The 23415-nt window shown below is 43.7% G+C and overlaps 2 protein-coding genes across 5 annotated transcripts in view; both read right to left on the bottom strand.

Moving 5' to 3' along the window:
- The window catches only part of Pcyt1a (phosphate cytidylyltransferase 1A, choline), a 42617-nt gene extending 31207 nt beyond the window's left edge, over window positions 1–11410 (bottom strand). Inside the window, exon 1 of one of the 3 annotated variants that reach the window (XM_021184604.3) lies at window positions 11278–11410. The gene's annotated coding sequence lies outside the window, so the exon portion shown is untranslated. Of the gene's footprint in view, window positions 1–10870; window positions 10988–11014; window positions 11229–11277 lie in introns of those variants that run through there. The other 2 variants (XM_021184606.2, XM_021184605.3) reach the window with 2 other exon arrangements.
- Window positions 11411–13028: 1618 nt separating this feature from the next.
- Window positions 13029–22299, bottom strand: Dynlt2b (dynein light chain Tctex-type 2B). Of its 2 annotated transcripts, XM_021185202.3 has the most exons (5): window positions 22043–22295; window positions 19031–19164; window positions 16845–16914; window positions 15280–15343; window positions 13029–13501 (listed from the first exon to the last, which is right to left on the bottom strand). In XM_021185202.3, the coding sequence occupies exons 1-5, from the start codon at window positions 22159–22161 to the stop codon at window positions 13454–13456; spliced, it is 435 nt and encodes a 144-aa protein (XP_021040861.1). In that variant the 5' UTR covers window positions 22162–22295; the 3' UTR covers window positions 13029–13453. The 2 variants fall into 2 exon arrangements, with proteins under 2 accessions (XP_021040861.1, XP_021040862.1); XM_021185203.3 differs by lacking the exons at window positions 13029–13501; window positions 16845–16914 and having other exon boundaries at window positions 15282–15343; window positions 22043–22299.
- Window positions 22300–23415: the final 1116 nt, after the last annotated feature.

Genomic DNA, 23415 nt, shown 5'->3' with positions numbered 1-23415 from the left:
TGGCAGCTCAATCCTCTTGCAAACAATTCACAGATACATCAGCAGTCCAGTTCTGGTAGTCGGGATAGCAAACAGGAGTCAGCAGCCTGGCACTACCTAGCAGAGACAGCCAGGCTTCTGCCTGGGCACAAATCAGCAGGAGGGACCAGGGCCAATAGGAACACCAGGAAAAGTTCTCTGCAGTGCCTCTCTCAGCAAAGCGAAGATTGGTGAAGACTCAAAACCAACAAGTGTTATACAGCTAGCTCTATAAGCAAGCCGAGCTCAGCCTCCGTTACTGTCCATTGAGTCCTATTTATACCCTCCAAACATCATGTGTTCTCCATGGGTCTTGCCTCACCACAAGTCTTGTCTCAGCACCTGACTCTGTCTCAGCTGACATTAATCTGCCAATCAAACTGAGTCAATGGAAGCAACAAGAAACTGCAGCACACCATCAGAAGTTTTTTAGTGCATTTTCTCTCTATGAAGTCCCAAGAAATGGATCTCAACTATGCAATGTAAGGCAGATCAATACATGCATGTCATTAGTGAAGAATCCTTCATCACGTGTTCTTTAACATGCTTGCTTTAGCAGGACATCCTCTCTCCTGTGTCTGCTTCAGTAAAACGTTCCTTCACAAGTCTGCCTTAGCCCTTCACCTACGTCCACTTTTCTGAAGCACTCTTTCATGTGCTTGCTCCAGCAACACACCATCCAACATAACGGACTCTCCACAGGACCCTTAAGTTTCTACTTCGATGTGTCACTTACTCTGAAGGGCCAGACAACAAAAAGTAGATTACTTACTGGAAGGTTCTAGATACATTGGTTTTGTAAGACGGAGTCTCTATACAGCTCTGGCTGTCCTAGAATTCACTCTGTACACCAGGTATGCCTAGACCAGCTTAGTCTGCCTCTGACTCCCAAGTGCTGGAATGAAAGGTGTTCATCACCACTTCCCAACTGAGAGACAGGTTTTAATTGAATATAATAAACTCTTTTCAGGAATTATCTACCAATGGACTGGGCACCTCAGGGCAACACAAGGCATTTCAGAATAGATTTTCACTAGAGATACTACTGTAGTACAAAGAAAGGTCAGATGTTCGTGGAGAAACACCTCTACCTAGAACAGAGACTCACAGCCATTATCTGTGGTGATACAGAAATACCAACTGACCTTTACATCTAAAAGGTTATAATAGACTTATTCCTTTTAAAGTTAATTTTAATCATAATTCTAAAAAGGTTCATGCTGTTCTTTGTTTTAATCTGTTGAGATAAATTAATCTGTTGAGATAACTTAATCTGAATGCCACCTACCATGTGAGTTCCTTACCATAACTTCACATATTCAGTAAATTAAAAAAGCAACTTGGACAACAGTGGCTGCTGCTGCTGCTCCTCTTCCTCCTTCTCCTCCTTTTGGTTTTTTTGAGACACAGTTTCTCAGTGTAGCCCTGGCTGTCCTCAAACTCAGACATCTGCCTGTTTCTGCCTCCTGTGTGCTGGGATTAAAGGTACACACCACTACTACCCAGCTTCTTTTTTGAGACAAGGTCTGTATTTGTCAGGGTTCTCTAGAGTCACAGAACTTATGGATAGTCTCTATCCATATAGTAAGGGAATTTGTTATGATGAATTACAGTCTATAGTCCAACTCCCCAACAATGGTCAGCTGTGAATGGGAAGTCCAAGGATCTAGTAGTTGTTCGGTATATTCCAACAGATGTGCTGGCAAGTAAATACAAGCAGGAGAAGAAGAGATCTCCTTGCCTTAGTCTCCTGGGCTTCATAGCCACCATGCCTCAAGATCTCCATGCCAAGATCCAGGTCAGAAACTTGTATCTTCCAGCCTCAAGATCTGGATCACAGGTGAGCCTTCCAATTCTGGATTGTAGATCATCCCAGATATAGTTAAGTTTACAACCAAGAATAGCCATTACAGGGTCTCACTCTGACCTGGAACTCACTATATTGTCCAGGTTAGCCTTAAAAATGAATAGCAATCCTCCTGCCTCAGCCTTTCAGGTATAGAGATTATAGGTGCAAGCTACCACATCTGCCAAAAAAGCTTGGTTTTATGATTTTAATAGATAAGGCACTACTGAAAATGTTGATCAGGATAAACAGATAGCCTCATATAACAATGTGATACATCACGAGAGCCCTCCTTTCCAAAAGCACCCTAATATCCCTTAGATAAAATACAATAAGAGAGTTTTATCAGCTAGGCTTGGTGGTACACACTATTAATCCTAGCACTCAGAAGGCAGAGGCAAGTAGATCTCTGAGTTCAAGGCCAGCTTGGTCTACAAGGCCAGTTCTAGGACAGCCAGGACTGTTACACAGAAAAATCTGTCTTGAAAAAACAAAATAGCCGGGCGTGGTGGCGCACGCCTTTAATCCCAGCACTTGGTAGGCAGAGGCAGGCGGATTTCTGAGTTCGAGGCCAGCCTGGTCTACAAAGTGAGTTCCAGGACAGCCAGAGCTACACAGGGAAACCCTGTCTCGAAAAACCAAAAAAACAAACAAACAAAAAAAAAAGAAAAAACAAAATAAATAAATAGATAGATAAATTATAGAATATATTTGGAATTCTTAATGAGTATGTTCAAATGGATGTAAATCTATTTTATTGTGCTAACAAACAATCCACATTCCTACATGGCAGCCCCAAAGATTATAATAACACTAATTACAATAATCATAGCAAATAGAGTGTTCTGTGCGTCAGGAAGTTATAAGCCCCCTATGCATATTAAATAATGTAACCATCCCCATAACCCCATGCCACGGTGCTGGCCCTCATCCCCACCTTGTGCAAGAGGAGACTGAAGCTCAGTGAGGTCACATGATTTCACTGAGCTCGCCCATCTAACACAGGGGAAAAGCAGGATTTTTCTTTCTGGATTCCATACAACTTTTTTTTTTTGGGGGGGTGGGGGGCGGTAAGGCATGGGTGGCCAGTACATAAGATATACTGGATCCCTCTCAAAAACATCTGAACCCAGGAATTCTGTGTCTACAGTCTGTGTTCTGAATCAGAACACTATATTGCTTTTGTATACTACAATGTCAGGCAGGATTTAACATCACTTTTCATAAACACTAGGCTCCCTTCCCACAAGTACTCAGGTCCCAATTAAATTGAGATTTAATTCTAGGTCCTCCAAGCTTAACTTTAGGAGGCTAGGAGTTTCTTCCTGTGATTAAGAAAGGCTTCAATAAAATATACTTAATTCTAGAGTCATGGTAAAGATCAAATAAGAAATTAGACCATAAATCCTGATTATACTGGACATTTGTTGTTTGCCTTTCCACACATTCAATCTCCCTGACCTAAAAAAGGCCTCCTTTACATTTGGAGGTTCATTTCCTCCCTGTGCCTTCTCCCTCGCCCTAGCAATTGATCCCATGTGGCAAACCTAAACCAATCAGCAATCAAGCCTCCCAGCTACAAGATGCTGGGAAGGGGGTGGGGGCAGTGGTACAAGACCTAAACCAGTCCACACAAAAGAAATGGGACTGTAGAGATGAAAACACTTGGGCAAACACTATTACTCCTGATTTTATGGATTTGACCCTGGGACCAACTTAGTGGCCATCTTAAAACTGGGAGGAAAGGCTAGGAAGTCAGCATAGATAAAGAGGACCTGATGGTAAGAAGCCAGACCCAGAACTATTTATTACAACAACAAATACACTCTCCTTTTGCCTAAGTCAGCTAATAGCGATTTGTCTACCACTTGCAAAAAATTAAAATATGATTCAAAACTCATAATGCAGTGTCTAGTAATGATCTCTAGTGCCCAGGAAACATTCAGTTCTTAGTTAATTCAACAGGGAAGAGTCAGGGAAGAAATAAGTTGCAGACAATATAGAACTCCCTCGTTAGCTCTATGAAGGCAGGCAAACATTTCTTTTTTTTTTTTTTTAAACAAACTTTAAAAAAAAAAAAGAAAGAAAACATTTATTTTAGTTATATGAGTATACTGTAGCTGTCTTCAAACACCCCAGAAGAGGGTGTCAGATCCCTGTTACAGGTGGTTGTGAGCCACCATATGGTTGCTGGGAATTGAACTCACGACCTCTGGAAGAATAGTCAGTGCTCTTAACTGCTGAGCCATCTCTCCAGCTCGCAGGAGACATTGCCTTTTTCCTTCCTAGTGCTTTATCCTTCAGAAAGAGTTTCCCAAACAGCTGTAACAAAGACACAGGGGCCAACAGTGGACCTCCGCCCCCCCTGCCTGTCACCTTCTTAGTTACACATTGTAAATGTGGACATCAATGTCACCTCCTCCCACCCAGCCTACTAGCTGTATTCGTGTCTCCCAAGTGCTCTCAAGACTCACAGTGCAGCATCTGTGCCTGCTGTCCGTCTCTCTTCGGAAGCTCATCACCTGGCAGTGCTTCTGCTGACTCACCTCCCAGGACACACTGACTGCCCTGTTCTTCACTGTTCCAGTACATGCCTTCTTGGACACATGGAATCAGCTAAACATGTACAAATGTGTATGCAGGGGTGGGACAGCAGAGAGGGGATATTAAGGAATGACCTTCTTCAAGTCTTTTTATCTTTATTTAATTTAAAAAGTTTATTTTTAGCCAGGCGTGGTGGCGCACGCCTTTAATCCCAGCACTTGGTAGGCAGAGGCAGGCGGATTTCTGAGTTCGAGGCCAGCCTGGTCTACAAAGTCAGTTCCAGGACAGCCAGGGCTACACAGAGAAACCCTGTCTCGAAAAACCAAAAAAAAAAAAAAAAAAAAAAAAAAGTTTATTTTTAGAAGTTTTTTTTGTTTATTTTTTTTAACATTGTGTGAGCACATGCAAGTGTGTGAGCATGGATATTGGTGTGCATGTACCACTGCATATATGAGGAGGTCAGAGGACAATTTGCGGAGTTGGTTCTCTCCCCTCCTTCCAATGTGGGTTCCATAGATGGAAATCAGGTCATCAGGTTTTGTGACAACACCTTTATCTACTGGATTATTTTTGTCCACTGAACTTGTCTTACCAAGCACCTTTTCAAGACGAGTGTCCTGAGGGAGACAAAACCTTACTTAGTTCAGGCATGCACATGGTTGTGTCTTCAAGATGAAAGGCCCCTATAAGTACAATTTTAGAGACTCTCACCCAACCCTTCTATTATACTTAACTGTTATTAGACTTAGCAAGCACCCCAGGGCAAAAAAGGAAGTGGTTCCAAAAGTATGTGACAGCCTAATTAATTCCAAACTGAAACCACACATACCTTTCCCAACTTCAGCAATTAGACTGATTACCAGAGGGAACTATGCAGAACAAGAGAGATGTCCCTTCCCTCAGCAGTTTGTCATCTCAGCAAGCTTCTGCCATCTGAGTGAGCAAGCGTATTCTGTATGTGGAACCTTTACCTGTGTCTACTATGCTGGACCTTAATAAGTTCTGTGCATTCTAAGGCATGCACCTAACACTCTCGATATTCGTTAATCATGTCATCTACTGTGCACTCAGGCCTTGCAGCAGCCCCATTACTGCTTCTGGAAAGTCTTTTGAAGTTTAAGAGAAGATGGGACTAGCCTAAATGAGGAAGAAGGACTTTATGTAAGAACTAGAACTCCAGGGCTGAAGAGCTGGCTCAGCTGTTAAGAGCACTGACTGCTCTTCGAAAGGTCCTGAGTTCCCAGCAACCACATGGTGGCTTACAACCATCTGTAATGGGATCTGATACCCTCTTCTGGCGTGCAGGTATACATACAGATAGAGCATACATGCATAAAATAAATAAATACATTTAAAAAGAAAAGAAAAAAAAGCAGAACTCCCAGAGTGGGAGTGAACAGACTTTTTGGCAGGCCTGTGATGGCCACTGCCTGCTTCTGTAAGTTTTAATGCAGCACAGCAGAGGTGAATAGTTGCAAAAGAGACTTGTGACCTGCAAATCCAAAATATTTACTGACATATTAAACAAGTTGGACAACTCAGATCTGTAGATGAAGACAGAACTCCATTAGTTTTGGTTTAAGACAAGGTATCTGCATGTAACCTGGCTGTCCTGGAACTTGCTGTGTGAACCAGGCTGGTCTTGAACTCACAGTGATTCTCCTACCTTAGCCTTTGAGTGCTGGGATTAAAGGCATGTATCATGATGCCAGCATCAGAATCAGTTTTAACAAATCATCTGTTGACAAATTTTACCTAGGACTATACAATCTAAGGTAAAAGACAGTATAGAAATAGAATTATTTCAATAAATTATACTATAGGGCTAGCGATTACTACAAAGCTAAGAAGATAAAGATATTGCTGAGCAAATTGACAATCTGAGTTTGATTCCTACAATCCACATAAAGTGGAAGAAGAAAAATCTCCAGAGTTGTCCTGACCTCCACACCTCTACTGTGACATGGATGTACACATGTACGTATACATACATACATACATACACACACACACACACACACACACACACACTCCAATAAATAGTAACACGTTTTTAAGAAATGTACCTTAACTTTCTAATATAGGGTTAGTGCAATTTATATAACTCCCTTGTGTGTATCACATTATAGAGACTAAAAAGTTATAACAACATCTAAATTTTGTTTTGTTTTGTTTTTCGAGAGAGTTTCTCTGTATAGCCCTGGCTGTCCTGGAACTCAGTTTGTAGACCAGGCTGGTCTCGAACTCAGAAATCCGCCTGCCTCTGCCTCCCAAGTGCTGGGATTAAAGGCGTGCGCCACCACGCCTGGCTTGACATCTAAATTTCTAATTTTAATTACAGTTCTAAATGTAAAAGTGAATTTCAAAGCATAACTTGCAATATAGTTGACTTTTTTATAATCCTATGTATTTTAATTTTGTATGTAAGAAAAGTATTCCACTGATGTGGTGCAGGCTCAGCAGTTAAGAGCTCTGGCTGCTCTTCTAGAGGCCTTGGGTTCAACTCCTAGACCCGATGTGGCAGCTCAAAACTGTCTGCAATTCTAGTTCCAGGAGATCCAATGCTCTCTTCTGGCTCAGCATTTAAGAGGTAGGAGCAGGTGGATCTCTATGTGTCTGGTCTACATAGTGAGGTCCAGGCCAGCCAGGGCTATATAGTAAGACTCATTCTCACAAAAACAAAAAAGAAAAGAAAATTACTTTAAGCTAAGTGTGGTGGTTTGTATCTGTGGTATCAGCATTTGGGAGGTAATGACAGGAGAATCAGGAGTTCAAGGTCATTCCCAGTTGCTCAGCAAGTTGGAAGACAGCCTAGGCTATGTGAAATCCTGCTTCAAGAGAGAGAGAGAGAGAGAGAGAGAAGAAAAACAGGAAAAGGAAAACATGCCAGGTAGTGGTAGTGTACACTTTTAATCCCCACACTAGGGAGGCAGAGACAGGTGGATCTCTGTGAGTTAGAGGCCAGCCTGGTATACAGAGTGAGTTCCAAGACAGCGGAGGTTACCCAAAGAAACCCTGCCTAAATTTTTTTTTTAAAAAAAAGGAAAAAAGAAAGAAAAGAAAAGACAAGACATTACTCTGAAAAACAGACTTCATGAGGTTCCGTTATACCACAAAAAAGAACCCTGTTCTGTGACCATAAAGTCAACAAATAATCACATTCAAGGTAGATCTCAAATACAAAACCAAACCCACCCCTTTCTTAAGAGTCATACACTCATTTCTCAAGTATAGAGCAAACCCCATGTCCCTATTTTTAGCAGCCCTCATGTCAAGAGCGGTTGGTTAGTAAACAGCTGTGGCTGTGATGTAACAGCTTTGCAGACCAGAAGGAAGGAGAGGGCTCCCCTCGTTCGCTGGCACTCACCCTAGTTCAAATGAAGAAAGCCTCAAACGAATACAGTTTTTAACTTGTGGTTCTGGCAGTTAACCAGAAGGAGTGAGGTGGGGTGGGGGTGGGAGGATGCCCTGCTGTACACCTACCTAGAAAGTGTACTTCAAAAAATAAACAACAATAATTCAATTATTTAGGAAATCTAAACCTAAAATAAGTATATGGAATAATCCTAGTTTGACCATGCTCCAGTGAGTCTATGGGCAACACAAAGCTGACCTTTTTTCTGTCCTTTTTCTCAGGGAGGTCACAAGGGTAGCAGTTGGATTGGGAAGACTGGGATGTGAACGTGATGGCGTTCATTATGTGAAACTCCCAAATAATAAATTAAAATATTATTTTGGAAAAGGAAAGAAATAATCCTTCCCATAATCAGAGTGAGTGAGTGTTAACATCAGGAAAAGCAGCCTGGAACCCAGTGAGACCAGAGTGAGTGAGTGTTAACATCAGGAAAAGCAGCCTGGAACCCAGGGAGACCAGAGTGAGTGAGTGTTAACATCAGGAAAAGCAGCCTGGAACCCAGGGAGACCAGAGTGAGTGAGTGTTAACATCAGGAAAAGCAGCCTGGAACCCAGGGAGACCATGTTCCTTATGAGGAGGTCCCCAGAACGACAAACTCTCCATATTTATACAAGGAGAAATCATAAGCTCATTCTCTCTCAATAAAGTCACCATACTGGTTCTCACTAAGGCTGGCCTCAAACTCTATGCAGCCAAGGAAAGAGTTCAAGGATGACCGTGAACTTCTGATCCTCATGCCTTTACCACCCAGCTGCTGAACGTACAGGCCTGTACCATCATACCCAGCCATTTTGCTAGCTTGCTTTGAAGGAAATCGGCAAATCAGCCTTGGTTTAAACCCCAAATTAAAAACAAAAACAAACAAGCACAAGCAAAAACTAGCCAATTCCCTAGAGAAGTGAAGTTCAAGCAGGTTCCCTTCTAGTTCCTTCTGGTTGTGTAGAATATATGTCAAGTACATAAGCACTCGTCATAAAGGTGTAACTGGTCAGGCCAGGATAGTCCTCCAAGCCCTCAGCAATTTCCACTTAAGAACCTTTCTGATTCTTCTTTCCCTATTGCAAAGTGTACAGTGAGAAGGGTGGCTATTAGGTAGGTAACCAGATTAATACACTGTGGTGAAGTTAAAACAGCCCAGGCTAACGTAGGATTCACCATCCTCCAGCCTCAACTTCTCAAACGATAGGATATATACAACTACAGCTAGCTTTCAAATTCCTGTTACGATTGTTTTGTTTTGAGATATTCATATTCTCTCTCTCTCTCTCTCTCTCTCTCTCTCTCTCTCTCTCTCTCTCTCTCTCTCCTGACTGGCCTGAAGCTTACTATGGAGAGCAGGCTGGTCTTTAAAGGTATGTTCTACCATGCCCTGTCCCAGTATCTTTTTTTTTATAATTTTTAATTTTTTTTAGACAAAGTCTTTCTATGCAATCCTGGCTGTTCTGATACTCCATTTGCAGTTGAGGCTGGCCTTGAACTCAGAGATATCCCTATCTGTACCTCCCAAGTGCTGGAATAAAAGACATTTGGTACCACACCTGACCCAATACCTTTTTAATAGCAATTCTATTTACTTGTAGACACTCCAACCATAAAGATTGAATAGAATATGAAGATCTATCTCTCCCTACTTCTATTTTATTCTTAGCAGACTGTTTTCTGGGTTTGCAGTTTTGCTCTTAAACTGTGTTATCCTCAAAGTTTCTCCTTCCTCAATGCCTATTCCTGGCAGTTTCTCCACAACAAACGCCTATATCCTTATTGCTTCTACAACTATCACCATCCCTATTTCAATATAGCTTTTGGCTCTCCCAACAAAAATTGTGTTTTAGTCCTCAATCATAACTAGCTATCTTGATTACGGTCAAATAGCTTTCTCCAGTTAAGGCCATCTGTTGGAGCCTGTGGCCAGCACAGGTCCCAGTTCCTAACTCATCTCTACACTTACTTCTCTGCAGTTCCTTAATCATAGAATCATTACAGAAAGAAAAACCTCAAATAATCCAAACCCAATACTTCTCAAACTAAAAAAGCAACAACAGCAAAAAGCTAGACATGGTGGCATGCACCTTTAATCTTGAGGCAGAGGCCAGGAGTCTCTGTGAGTTCAAGGCCACCCTGGTCTAGATGGTTCCAGGTCAGTGGCTATACATAATGAGATCCTGTATTAATGCCTCAGAGCCAGCACTGGTGAGGCAGAAATAGGCAGATCTCTGAGTTCAAGGCCAGCCTGGTGTACAGAGCGAGTTCCAGGACAACCAGGGCTACATAGAGTCACCTTGACTTGAAGAAACAAACTCACAAGCAAAAGCAAAGAAACAAAACCAAAACACTTTAAGTCCACCAATTTTTTTTTGTTTTGTTTTTTTTTTTGTTTTTGTTTTTCGAGACAGGGTTTCTCTGTATAGCCCTGGCTGTCCTGGAACTCACTTTGTAGACCAGGCTGGCCTCGAACTCAAAAATCCGCCTGCCTCTGCCTCCCCAGTGCTGGGATTAAAGGCTTGCGCCACCATGCCCGGCTTCACCAAAATTTTTAAACCCAACTGAAAACACCTGTCGCAGCCTCCTGGGTGTCTGTATTCTAGTTGTGTATCACCACACCCAGTTTTCAAACTTTAGCTCGTTTACTGCATACGTAGTAAGATGTAGGAAGCTAACTTTATAGCATCATTGCAAACACACCTGAAACCTATTTTATAAATCCTTACTATGTGAACACAGCGGGAATTTCTATTGTAGACCAGTTGTCTGTATTTAGTGAGTTGCCATCCAACTAAACTCTCTTCACAGCCCAATAGTAAACTGGGACTCAGAGTTGGGGGGCATAATCCAACTCTGAACTTTCCACTTACTGACGAAGACACTAGCTCAGTGGTGAACTAAGTTGCTCACCCACGGAAATTTGCCCGTAAAATTCAAACTCTGGTCTGGTCTCACACCAGTGCGGTTTCTACGTCAGACCTGTGCCGGGTGGGTCCCTCGCTCACTCACTCACACTTTGTACACAAACACAAGTGCAGAGCACCACCCCCAATTCCTGATCTTACATTCTCCTCCAAGTCAGCCCTCAAAGTCGCTGCTTGTCGGTGAGCGCGCCCTCGCAGCCGCTGCTTCATGGTCCCTCGGGTCAATCCCCTCAGTCACTATCCATCGATCAGTCAGTCCCCGGGTAGTCACTGCTGCATACTTACTCGGTCATGGTCCCGTCGCAGCCTCTGCCTCGTGCTCTCCGAGGTCAGAGTCCCTCGCATTTACTGCTCCGGGGGTCGCAGACCCCTCACAAGCGGCCACCCCTGGGTCACAGTCCTCTTGGCTGTCATTGTACCTCGGTCACAGTAGCCTCCTGCTTCACACTTTCCCTAGCTGTCACTGGCCCACTCTTCAGTCGCAGCCCCCTCACGCTCCCAGCCCGCCTTTGTCCTCGCAAAGCACCCACTACCCGGAGTTTCCTTACCTCAACTCCTCCAGGCTCCGGTCGCCCTCGGATCCCTTCCCCGTGCCGCGTCACTGACTAGCGAAGTCAAATAGGTTGCGGGGAGACGCCCGGGAAACATCTGACCGGACTGCGGACCGGAAGTCCCGCCTCCCGCCCGCCCTCTTGTCAATGCCACCTCCGCATTCCTGAAAACCACAACCTGACAGAGTAGTTCCGCTTCCAGCGGGGCCCGGCGCGTGGGGTGATGGAGCCGAAGCGCTGGAGGCAGGCGCGGGGTCGATGGCCCCGGAATTCCGGATGTGTGGCGCCTCCTGCCGCCGGTCTCCCGGCGTCCCCTGCGCCCGCCGCCCCTCGCCTTCTCCGCAGGGCTGGGGCTCCGATGTCCGACCTCCCCGAGGACTTCGAGCCCGCCGGCTCCGGCAGGCGAGCTTGGTTCTGAGCTCACCCTCTGTCTGCCAGTTATTCGGACCTGGGTTGACTCACCAGAAAACGAGCCTAGAAATCGACCCGGGAAGTAGTGGAGCAGGAGTAGAGGCGAGAGCAAAAATGCACAGACCGAGGAGGCTGTAGTCTAGGGAACGAACTTCCTACGGTGAGCTTTTGGGGGATTTTGTTTGGCCGAGTTCCCACCACCACCACCACTTCTAAGATTTTGTGTGTCCACGGAGGCCATAAATGGGGTGACATGTCTTGGAGCTAGAGTTAACGGGCCTTTGTGAATACCTGGGTGCTGGAACCTGAACCCTAGTGGGTTTTTTTTTGGTTTTTCGAGACAGGGTTTCTCTGTGTATCCCTGGCTGTCCTGGAACTCACTCTGAACTCAGAAATTCGCCTGCCTGTGCCTCCCCAGTGCTGGGATTAAAGGCATGCGCCACCACGCCCGGCTAATTCTAGTCTTAATTGAACAGTAAGTGCTTTTAACTCTTAACCGCTGAACTCTCTCTCCAGACTTTTTGAGGGGAATTAAAAGTAACTATCAGGCATGGCCTTTACTGTTGCCGAGACTGGCCTGGACCTTACTATTTGTCCCATGCCGGCCTTGAATTTGCAGTGGACCTCCTGCCTCAGACTCTAGAGTGCGGTCATTAGCCACCACACCCTGTGCAATTTTATAGCTGTAAGGCAAGTGGGAAGAAAACTCTACAGGAGAAAGATGGGGGGGGGGGTTTAATGTATTTGTTTGCATTTTTTACTTGAAGATAACTGAGAGGAAAGAGGATGGGTAAACTTGTGCATCTGCTGAGGTGCTTCTAAGGAGAAAAATGATTAAAAGCTAGCACACACACTTAAGTTCAAATAGGTATTTGGACTTGGCAGATAAAATAGCCCAAAAAAGGACTTCGTAGCTGGAGGAGACACCAAGGGCCTCTCTGGGGGAGATGGGTATCACAAAGATAGTAGTTTAGACTGTAGCTAACATAGAAACCTAGGAATCTTTTTATGGTGGTGGTTATTTTCTAGACAGGGTGTCTCTGTATAGAGCAGGCTAATGTATAATTCACAGGGATCCACCTGCTTCTGCCTCTTGGGTGCTGGGCTTAAAGGTGTGTGACACCACCACCTGGCTGAAACTCCTTGCTCTACTTTCATGTACACTTGAAATTTCTCAGACCCTGTCACTAAACAAAAGGGATATACCTTTAAGCTAGTGAGCTGTGTAAGCCATAAGGTAGTCAGCCAATAGCTGAGCACAAATAACAGGCCAGAAGAAACAAAAGCAACAGTACAAAGAAAGTAATACACAGACTCGACTCATCTCTGAGTTTTTATAATGGTGCAAAATTTGAAATTAGCCCCTTGATAAGGAAAGGTCAAAATTCAAATGGTATAACCTAATGATAGAAATGCAGCTATTATGAAAGTCATAAAAACTGTAACAGCATAAAAACTATTCATGACATAAGGAGTGAAAACAATTTACTTTATAAATATTTTTTTACATCTTATAAGGAACAATGAATAGAAAATATACCCAAGTATCTAGTCATCTGACATATTAAAATGAATTTTCCCCTCCTTTTCTCTATATTTTCCAAATGTAGAAAGGGCAGAGATAACATAATAAAATCAACCCATTTAAACATATACAACTTAACAGATTTTAGGTACCAAAGTGCCAACTTGTTTTTATTTGGTCAGGAAATTTAACAATATAAAAAAGTCAAGGTTCCTTGAAGTCACACTTTCCAAAGATTCAATAGTAGAAACACCCAAATGCTGCCACAACACAGAATAAGCTGTCCTACAATGAAAAAGACAGAAAACAGAAATCCACAGGGTTAGTGCTAATGAGAAAGTAGGCCAAGCTGGCCACTGAAACTGACACATACCAGATCCTTGTCAATTTTCTTTTTTCCCTTTTGTCTTCAGGGAATCTAGCTATGTAACACAAAAGGCTTCAAACTTGGAATGGTCTTCCTGCCTCAGCCTCCCAAGTGTAGGGATTGCAGGTGTGACCCTCTACATCCTGCCTACATACTTTACTCAGGGTTTCAGTTAGGTCCTGAGCCCATACATAACTGAATGGACGAAGAATGTGGGCGATGATAATGAAAGACATAGACATCACAGGCCTCCAAATAAGGCTAAGCTCCAGAAAGGATGTCTTGGTCTCCTTCCCAGCCCTGCTTCTCCCTGTAGCTGCTGCCTGGAGAGGAGATGCAACAACCTTTGAAAGATCTCCGGCTGTCTGAATAAACCACACAGATTCAATTCCTGTCTCTGCTCATTGGCACAAGGAGCTCTGCATCTCCAGTTACTTTACTTCCTTTTTTTTTTTTTTTTTTTTTTTTTTTGGTTTTTGAGACAGGGTTTCTCTGTGTGTGTGTAGCCCTGGCTGTCCTGGAACTCACTCTGTAGACCAGGCTGGCCTTGAACTCAGAAATCCGCCTGCCTCTGCCTCCCGAGTGCTGGGATTAAAGGCGTGCGCCACCCGCCGCCACACCCGGCTACTTCCATTTTATAATTGCTTGTATTTTTCTTTAGTTTTGAGAAGTGGCTTTAAGGTAAATAGATGATTTTATTACTGAAAGTTTTGTTTATAGAATCTTAATCCAGATTCTTTGGTAGCTCAGTGAAGTGTGATATGTTCAAATGAACAGATGGTTCTAAATTAATGTTAATTATTACTCTTACAAGGACTGTCAGGACTGGATTTTGGAACATAGTGATTTGTGGGGGTGGTTATGATGGTTAATCTTCACTGTCAACTTGACGAGGTTTAGATTCACCTCAGACACACTGCTCAGCAAGTCTGTGGGAGTCTATCTGGAGAGGTTTAACTGAGGAGGAAAGACCAGTCCTGAACACGGGCAACTTCCCACGGCCACAGCTACAAAGCTCCTGCTGCCAGGCCTCCCTCACAAGAGCAGACTCTGCAGCCTGAACTGGAAGGCATCCTCAACCTTTCCTTGGTTTTGTTTTGTGTTTTTGGTTGGTTGGTTGGTTGGTTTTGTTTTTCCAGGCAGGGTTTCTCTTGTGTAGCCCTGGCTGTCCTGGAACTCACTCTGTGAAGCAGGCTGGCCTTGAACTCAAGATACCTGCCTTTGCCTCCAGAGTGCTGGGATCAAAGGTATGCACCACCATAGCTAGCTACTAAGGGCAATCTATAACACTGTAAGCATGTACACAAACATGTTATTAGAAGACACTTTATCATTGTCCTGCTTACGTAGAAATGTCTATGAATTCTGTTTGCAGTTTTTCACAAATAAAATAGTAAAATTTAAAATAAAACCACTGATGCCAGACAGTGGGGCACATGACTTTAATTCCAGCACTAGGGAAGCAGGCGGATCTCTTGAGTTCAAGGCCAGCATGATTTATAGTCCCAGGATAGCTAGGATTATCCAGAGAAACATTGTCTCTACCCACATACCTCCCCCCCCAAAAAAGACACCTTATCCAGAAGTCTAAGAGATGTCTCAAGAATAGTTTCCTCAAATTTTAGCAGTAGTCTGGTGTGGAATGGCCATATGTCTCCAGGAAGAAGACATATGAAGGAGTTTCCCAAGGACTTACGTTCATGAAAACATCGTGAGTGTAGTTGTCCGTGTCTGCATCCCAGAAACATCTAGCAGCCATGCTAAAATGCCAACAAAGAATGGTCAGCAGTCTACCGCTCTACTCACCTGCCCCAGTGAACCCATTTCCTAGATTCTGACAGGCCCATGCTCCCAAACTTTTCCATGGTACATAGAATTCTATTTGTAAAGCAATGTGTGCTGGACAACCAGGAAGTATGGGAGTCATAGGTGACTATTTGCAACTAGAGGTGAGGGCCCAGGGTCTCTAGCCACCTCAGCACTCCAGCCAGCTGTCTGAAAACTACAGGACTCAACCTCTTGGACTCTCTGGTTCTTAGAGTGGAACTCCACTGTACATTACTTTGGCTAGGACACTTGTATGTATCTTCCAGAGGGCTTAGTTCTTGAAGAATAATAGGAAAAGAGGTCTTACAAAGGACCCACAGAATACTTCATCCAACGTAGTAATTTGTAGAAAGATATACAAGCAAGGTGCAACTGTGAGGTAGAATTCAGTCCTCTAAATGGACTTTCATTAGGAGGCTCAGACCAGTAAAATAAAATGTTTTTGAGACTGGGGAAGATGGCTACTGGGAAGACCTGGGCTATAGTGAGGCCCTGTTCCAGAAACAAGCAAAAGCCAGTTACAGTCCTGAAAGCCTGTAATCCCAGCACCTGGAAATGGGAGGCAGGAGATCTAGAGTTCTGGGACATTCTCAGCCACATGAATGTACTTGAGGCCAGCCTAGGCTACAATGAGACCCTGTCTCAGGAAAAAAAGTAGAATTGCAATCTTTAGAGGCATAATGTTTCTGTGCACAGTATAAAGATTATTCTTGTATCATTCAAATGCTGATTTCTCTATCCTGCTACCTGGTTTCAATCTGACACAGCATTGTAATCATTATGTCGAGACTCTCCTGCTTTTCCTGTGTAAACATTGCTCCCCATTTATTCTTTGACTTGTCAATAAAAGCTGATCAGCCAATGGCTGAGCATAAGAGAGCATTTAGGGGACAGAAGGGGGTAGTAAGAGGGGATTCACCATAGGAAGGGGTTCCAGAGACATCATGCCAGACCAACACTAAATTGCAAGTATCATGGGATTTTGGGTGGGGTGGGGGTGGGGGGGCTAGCCAGATGAGTTTAGTTGTTTAGATCAATGGCTGCCCAGGTATTGTGAGGTGAAGTTTGTTTAAATATTCTTAGTCTCGTTCATTTGAGACCTAGCTAGGGATAAAGAGAAATACAAATACTGTGATACTGTGGATGGTCAGGAGGACAGTCAGGCCCTGCTGACAAGGGGCTGACAAGTAATGCTGGCATCCAAGCACAGAGCGTGTAACCAGTGTCATAACTAAGGAAGAGCTGACTCTAAAGACTTCAGCCTTGGAACCACACAGACTTATTATTAGCCTTACTCTTCAGTTGCCAGAACCTTTCAGTTTATAGTTGCATCTGTTAAGCCATCCTCATTTTTACAAAGACATGCTTACTGAATTATCTATTCACACTGGATAATTCCCAAGACTACAAAGGCAAGAAAAAACCACTACTCACAATACTCCTTCACCCCTCTGTTCTCCAATCACCACCTGCACCACCATTTTATACCGGTCGTATCCCAATTCTAGACAGGAAAAGAAGGTTATCTATATTCAAGTCCATAGTAAAAGTACTTACTGAACACCGATTCTTCCACAATAGACGCAAGCACTCAGTCCACAGGTACTTAAGGAATATGATGGCGAGGTTAGGGATCTGAGACTTAGAGATAAACCCTAACTATAAAGTTACCCTGAAGTAAAGCCTTACAGCCTAACTTTCTCTTTAAACTTCTTTAGTCTGTTTGAGGACAGCCTAGGCAGAGGAAGATTTATTTTGGGGGGGAAATAAAGAAAAATTAAACTTAAACATATTAAACATGAGTGACACGTAACAGCGTGGGTAGGTGATATTAAGAATTGTTGGACTCTCCAGACACACCTTTAATCCCAGCACTCAGGAGCCAGAGGAAGGCAGATATCTGAGTTCAAGGCCAGCCTGGTCTACAGAGTGAGTTCCAGGATACCAAAGGCTGCACAGAGAAACCCTGTCTCAAAAAACAAAAACCAAACCACACTCATACACAAACAAACACTGCTAAGGATAAGCTCTTTCAGAAAGAGCTTATCTGGCCAACCAGTTTCTTTCTCAGGGTTATTTATAGCTGCACTTGACTCTCTGAGGCTCATTTCAGCTGGCTTAGCACACTAGTTTTCTTACATAGTAGCACAGATATTATAAAATGTACTGCCAGGTGTGGTGGTGCACGCCTTTAATCTCAGTACTCGGGAGGCAGAGGCAGGAGGATTTCTGAGTTCGAGGCCAGCCTGGTCTACAGAGTGAGTTCCAGTATGGCCAGGGCTATACAGAGAAACCCTGTCTCAAAAAACCAAAAAAAAAAAAAAGTACCTAAAATAATTTTTGTAATGAATTTAATCCCCTGAAATAAATGTCAACTAATATTCATTAACTGTGCCAATTTATCATGGTACCCCAGTGTTTATTACCATGAATGACATGGGTACCTACTTAAAACTGCTGTTGCATGTACCATTGAGTGTAGACTACAGAAGAAATGTAACTTTATACTTATCATGTCAGTCTAAATATACTAAAGATACTAAGGATATCTGTCATTTTCATGTATTAGATGAAAATGGAACACTATTTTGAGAACAAATCTTCCACTCTTACAGAGTGGCCTAGATGGAATAAAAACTGTGGTATATTACCAAATAAATGAAAAGAAAGGAAAAAATACAAAGGAGAGCAGCAGGGCTGGATGTGTGACTGTGACTGTGTGGTAGAACATTTGCCTGGCATGCAGGAGGCCTGGAGCTCCATCACTAACACTCAGAAGGGGGATGGCACAGATTAAAAAAAAATAACAACTTTTCTGATGGCACAACATTAAAAATAGTGTTTTGGGGGTAGGCATGGTGGCACACCCCTTTAATCCTGTCACTCAGGAAGCAGAGACAGATCTCTATGAATTCCAGGCCAGCCTGGTCTACATAGCAAGCGCAGGCCAGCAGAGCTACATGATCAGACCCCATCTCAAATTAAATAAATAAATAAACAAACAAACAAACAAAACTAACCAAACAAAAAAGAGACAAAAGCACAAAATGTATTTAGATGTTGAGTTTGGCAGGAATGGAGGGCTAAAGAAAACAAGCAGTTAGGGATTCAGCAAGAGGTGGGCCTAGGACAGCCTGGGAAGGTACTGAACTGACTAAACAGTCAAAGGCTGGAGAGAACGGCAGTTGACAGGAGGGAAAGGAGGCCTTTCTGAGTACTTGGATTTACTGGACAGTGGCTCCCTGTAATGCTTTAGAGAAAATCTTTGCTTTTCCCCACCATCTTCAAAATGCCGTCTAAGTAAAAGTCACCAAATAGTTATACAATTCTAGACACTGAAGAATAATGTCTTTTTAAAAATGCAGAGTTTGCATCCTAGGTTTAAAGATGGGGCAGGGCAGCCGGGCGTGGTGGTGCACGCCTTTAATCCCAGCCCTCGGGAGGCAGAGGCAAGAGAATATTTTGAATTTGAGGTCAACCTGGTCTACAGAGTGAGTTCCAGGACAGCCAGCGCTGCACAGAGTAACCCTGTCTCAAACCAAACAAATGAAGAAACAAAAAAGGGGGTAAGCAAGAACAAATGGGTAGAACTGGGTGTTTCTACTTACAGCCCATGTTACCTTTTAGCTTATCTTTAATCATTTCTGATAGACGTTTTGTAAGCTGAGGCATTTCATCTGGAGAATATTCAGCACTTGCCAGTTCTTCCTTGAGCACAGCATGGATGCAGTCTTTAACCACAGAGGGTCTAAACCTAAGTCCAAGAACATCTAAAGGTCAGCTCAGAGCCCTCACTCGCCTTCACACTTCAGCCTTTTTGATCAGTAGTCTTAATGGCTTTTATCTTACACTCTTATTATAAAGGGATGATAAACAAGCAAACAATTCATGCCCCACATCTACATCTATGGCCTTCACAAACTTGAGACTGAAATACACTCCATATCTAATAGGCAACCCAAAATGAACATCCTAGGACAACGTAGCTCAGCTGGTTAAGCATTTGCCTGATAGGTTGAAGCTCTGGGTTCTGTCAGCAGTGTCACACATAAAATTAGACATTCCATATTCAGCTTCTAATAGTCTTGTCTTGCCTAGGCTAGGTCTTTATAGAGTCCTCTCATCTCAGTTTTCCAGGCCTTCAAGCTAAAACCTGGGAATCAGTTTTATTGGTGAGTGAATTCTATCTGTTCTACTTTCAAAATAATCATTAACAATAATCTAAGGTTTGATCATTCTTACCAAACTACCGTGTCCACTGCTCCCATTCTACAGTACAGTCTATAATGGACTAAGTCCCTGTGCTTTTATTTTTTTAAGATTTACTTATTTTTATCTCCTGTGTATAAGTGTTTTATCCTTGGAACTACATATAGGGATGTTTGTAAGATAGCATGTAGGTGCTGGAGGATGGGGGTGGGGTGATGGGACAGACAGGGTTCTCTGCAAGAGCAGTAAACCAGGTTGGCCTTGAACTCAGATCCACCTGCCTCTGCGAATTAAGGCATTCACCACCACTGCCTGGCTTTCATTAGATCTCTAGGGTTTAGGTCTGGGCTGTGGCTCTTGGTGTTTTGTGAAGGGTGGCTCCTGAGCATGCTCAGATTTAGGATTTGATCCCCAGCGTGCACCCACACTGTAGTGGTTCAAACCTGTAATCTTAGTGTGAGTGTTATAGGCAGCAGGATCAGGAATTCAAGCTCATCTCTCTCTACTGGAAGTCTGAAACCAATCTGAGGTGCACAGGATCTTGTCTCAACCTGATTTCAAAATGTGGCCTTATTAAAATAATGTATCTAAGGATCTGGGAATGTAGCTCATCCTTGCATGCATGAGGCTCTGTTTTAAATCCTTAGCACTGACCCAACCCAATATTATTATTTACTTCTTCTCTTAAGCTTTTTTGTTTTAAGCGTTTATTTTGTGTCATGGCATGTGTATGGGAATTGGTTTTTTCCTTTCACTACCTAAGTCTCAGGATTGAACTCTGGCATCAGGTTTGAAAACGAGTGCCTTTACCAGCTGAGCCATCTCACTGGTTTGCTTACGCTTTTTCCTTTTTACATATATATATACATATATATGTATATATATGTATATATATATATATATAATTTTTATGTGTTTTCCCCTGTATATATATGTGTGTGTAACTCCTGCTGCCCTTGGAATTACAAACAATTGTGAGCTGCCATGTGGGTGGTGGAAACCCACGCTGGGTACTCTGCAGGAGGAGCAAATCTCTCCAGCCCTTGCTTATGCTTGTTCAGTCTTTCATAAAATGCTAAGCCGCTCTTCAGACAAGTCGCATATGAACTCATAGGATCACTGGCATGTTTGTTACTAACATCATTCTTCACTGTGTACAGAGAAATACCGCTCAATACCATTCTATATATTTAGAACATTTACTGAGGTAACAAAACATGCATTTTTCTATATTCATGTGAAAACGGCTTCATGAAGCTGCTATGGAAATATAGCCACTCTCCTCTACCTTGTTTGTTGTTGGTTTTTTTTTTTTTTAAGGATTTACTTATTTTATGTTTATGGGTATTTTGTTTGCATGTGTCACTAAGTACCACATGCAACCTCTGCCCACAGAGGCCAGAAGACAGCATCTGATCTTCATGTTGGTGCTGGGAACTCAACCCCAGGCCTCTGGAGGAGTAGTCAGTGCTGTTAACCACTGAGAAATATCTCCAGCCCTCCATCATGATTTTGAGACAGGGTATCTCACTGGGATTTGCAGATGAAGCCAGGATGGCTAGCCAGGGAGTCCTAGAGTCTTGTTTCTCTATTACTGGGACCAAATTCCCATCACCGGGATTACAGTGTACAACGACTTTTTACAGGGGTGCAGGAATTGAACTCAGGTCTTCATGCTTTCAGAGCAAGCAGTGACAGACTGAGCTATCTCTACAGCCCTTCACCAACCAGGTGCATACCTTGGGGACACAAAAAAATCCTCTCTTGGGCGCAGTGAGATGGCTAGCTGGTAAAGGGCCTTGTACCCAAACCTGATACCTGGGTTCAATCTCCAGGATCCACATAGTTCAAGAACAGAACCAATTCCCAAAAGTTATCCCCTGATTCTAAGTAGCATTCGTACACCCAAACACTCAGCCGCGCCCACAAGCACACGAACCTTTTTTTTTTTTTTTCTTTTCTAAGATGAAGTTAATGATGTATATATCCTATGGTCTGAACTGACCGCCCTCTTCTAGCAACCTAAGGTGGCGATCGACGCTATTTGAAAAGGGCTTTGTAAAGACACAAGTCAGGTGCCAGAAGTAAGTGTATCCTTCCTGGCACAGGTATGCACACAGTAACCATATGAGTACTGCTTGTAAGCCGCTTGTTTCCAGCTTCTATTTTTCCTGTCCCGCGTGCGCACCCCCTAAACCCTCCAAGAAGTCAACCACTTCCACAGCGCCAGTTTAGGCTCCCGGTAAGACCTGCTAGTCAGACTGCAGAATTCGGTGATGGAGAAATCACTACGTCGGAATGCATAAACCCGCCCAATCCCTTCCCCAGCCCAGCCCCTCTCCGTGTCTCCTTAGGGACGCTCGCGCTCCCAAACGCCCGGGCCCCATCCCCACATCGCCCTCCGTGCCCTGTCTGCTACGCGCCTTTGCTGGAAAATGGGCCTCAGAATGTAGGTGTTCTCAGGCTCCCCTGAGTTCTTGTCGACCTCGCTCAAGCCCTCGGGGTGAGCCGATAAGGACAGGCCGCGGAAGGACACAGCCATATCCCTGCGTCTGGTCCAACAGATCTCTAGAAGGAAGGGTGGTCGTTGCGGCTCCGAAGATCCCCGCACAGGTCGCTAGGGCAACGGGTCTCACACGTGACGTGTGGTGGCCACCGCTGCGCCTGCGCACTGGCTGGAGGCCGTGAGCCCGCTGGGAAATGAGTACCAAACCGAGACCAGGACTTTTTAAGAGAAGTTAGGCAACCGGCTACTTGCCACTGAGAGGCAGACCAAACCCAGCCCAACTTCCTTTTGTTTCTCTTCCTATTTTTTTGATACAGGATGCAAATAGCTCAGACTGGCCTCTAATTCCTGCCTCCATCTCCCCAGGTTTGGGATAACAGAGTTATGGGTGCCAAGTTTTATGGGTGCTGGAACTAGAACGCTACTGGGTCACAACTGCACACCGTCCCTTCTGGGTTTGGACAACTTGTGAGTTAGAAGTAGGAGACAAGTAGACTTTATATGTAATTTTGTTTTGTTTCGAGACAGGGTTTCTCTAAATCCTCTTGACTGTCTTAGAAATGACTCTGTAGACCATACTGGTTTCAAACGCCCAGAGAGCCACTTACCTCTGGCTTCTAAATGCTGAGATTACAGGTGTTGGCCACCAAACAAACCCAGCACACATTTTTGTTTGCTTGTTTTTATTTTACATTTTTGTCATACAATATATTCTTAATATGCTTTCCATCTCTACCCCCTTGTGAGGTTCAAAGGAAACTCTAAACTACAAAAGATAGCCCAAATATCCAGATATAAGCTCAAAGTGGAGTAGAGTATTTCTAGCTGTGAGATAAAAACCCGCATTGCCCAGGAAATTGTGAGACCAATTCCCTTACCTCTAGTAGAAGAGACATAAGCCTACTCAGGCTTATGTGAGGGTATCAAAACACATGCTGGCTTTCCTGAAAGATAGCCCTGACCACATCCAATCTCCTGTCTATGTTCTACGTCTACTTCTTTCCCTCTGTACTCTGGACTATTTCAGATGTCTCTGGCTGTTCTCTCCTCTTTTTGTTTTTGTTTTTTGTTTTTTGAGACAGGGTTTCTCTGTGTAGCCCTGGCTGTCCTGGAACTCACTCTTTAGACCAGGCTGGCCTGGAACTCAGAAATCCGCCTGCCTCTGCCTCCCAAGTGCTGGGATTAAAAGCGTGTGCCACCACCGCCCGGCCTGGGGGTTGGGGGTGGGGCAAGCCGGGCATGGTAGCACATGCTTTTAACTCCAGCACTCTGTAGGCAGGGGCAGGCAGA

The sequence above is a fragment of the Mus caroli genome, unplaced genomic scaffold, assembly GCF_978045245.1.
Source record: "Mus caroli unplaced genomic scaffold, Mus_caroli_1 scaffold_17, whole genome shotgun sequence".
Taxonomy (NCBI): Eukaryota; Metazoa; Chordata; class Mammalia; order Rodentia; family Muridae; genus Mus; species Mus caroli.
Note: the sequence above shows the minus strand (reverse complement) of the source record. Positions and strands in the feature narration are given on the sequence as shown.

Bases quoted from the DNA above. Each gene is read 5' to 3' on its own strand.
- Dynlt2b (XM_021185202.3), bottom strand. From the start codon at position 22,161: ATGGCTGTGTCCTTCCGCGGCCTGTCCTTATCGGCTCACCCCGAGGGC. The intron at 19,165-22,042 runs GCGCGTAGCAGA...TCTTGGACTTAG, and splicing joins AGGCCCATTTTCCAGCAAAG to GTTTAGACCCTCTGTGGTTA. The intron at 13,502-15,279 runs GTAAGTCCTTGG...TTTTCATTGTAG, and splicing joins CTCACGATGTTTTCATGAAC to GACAGCTTATTCTGTGTTGT.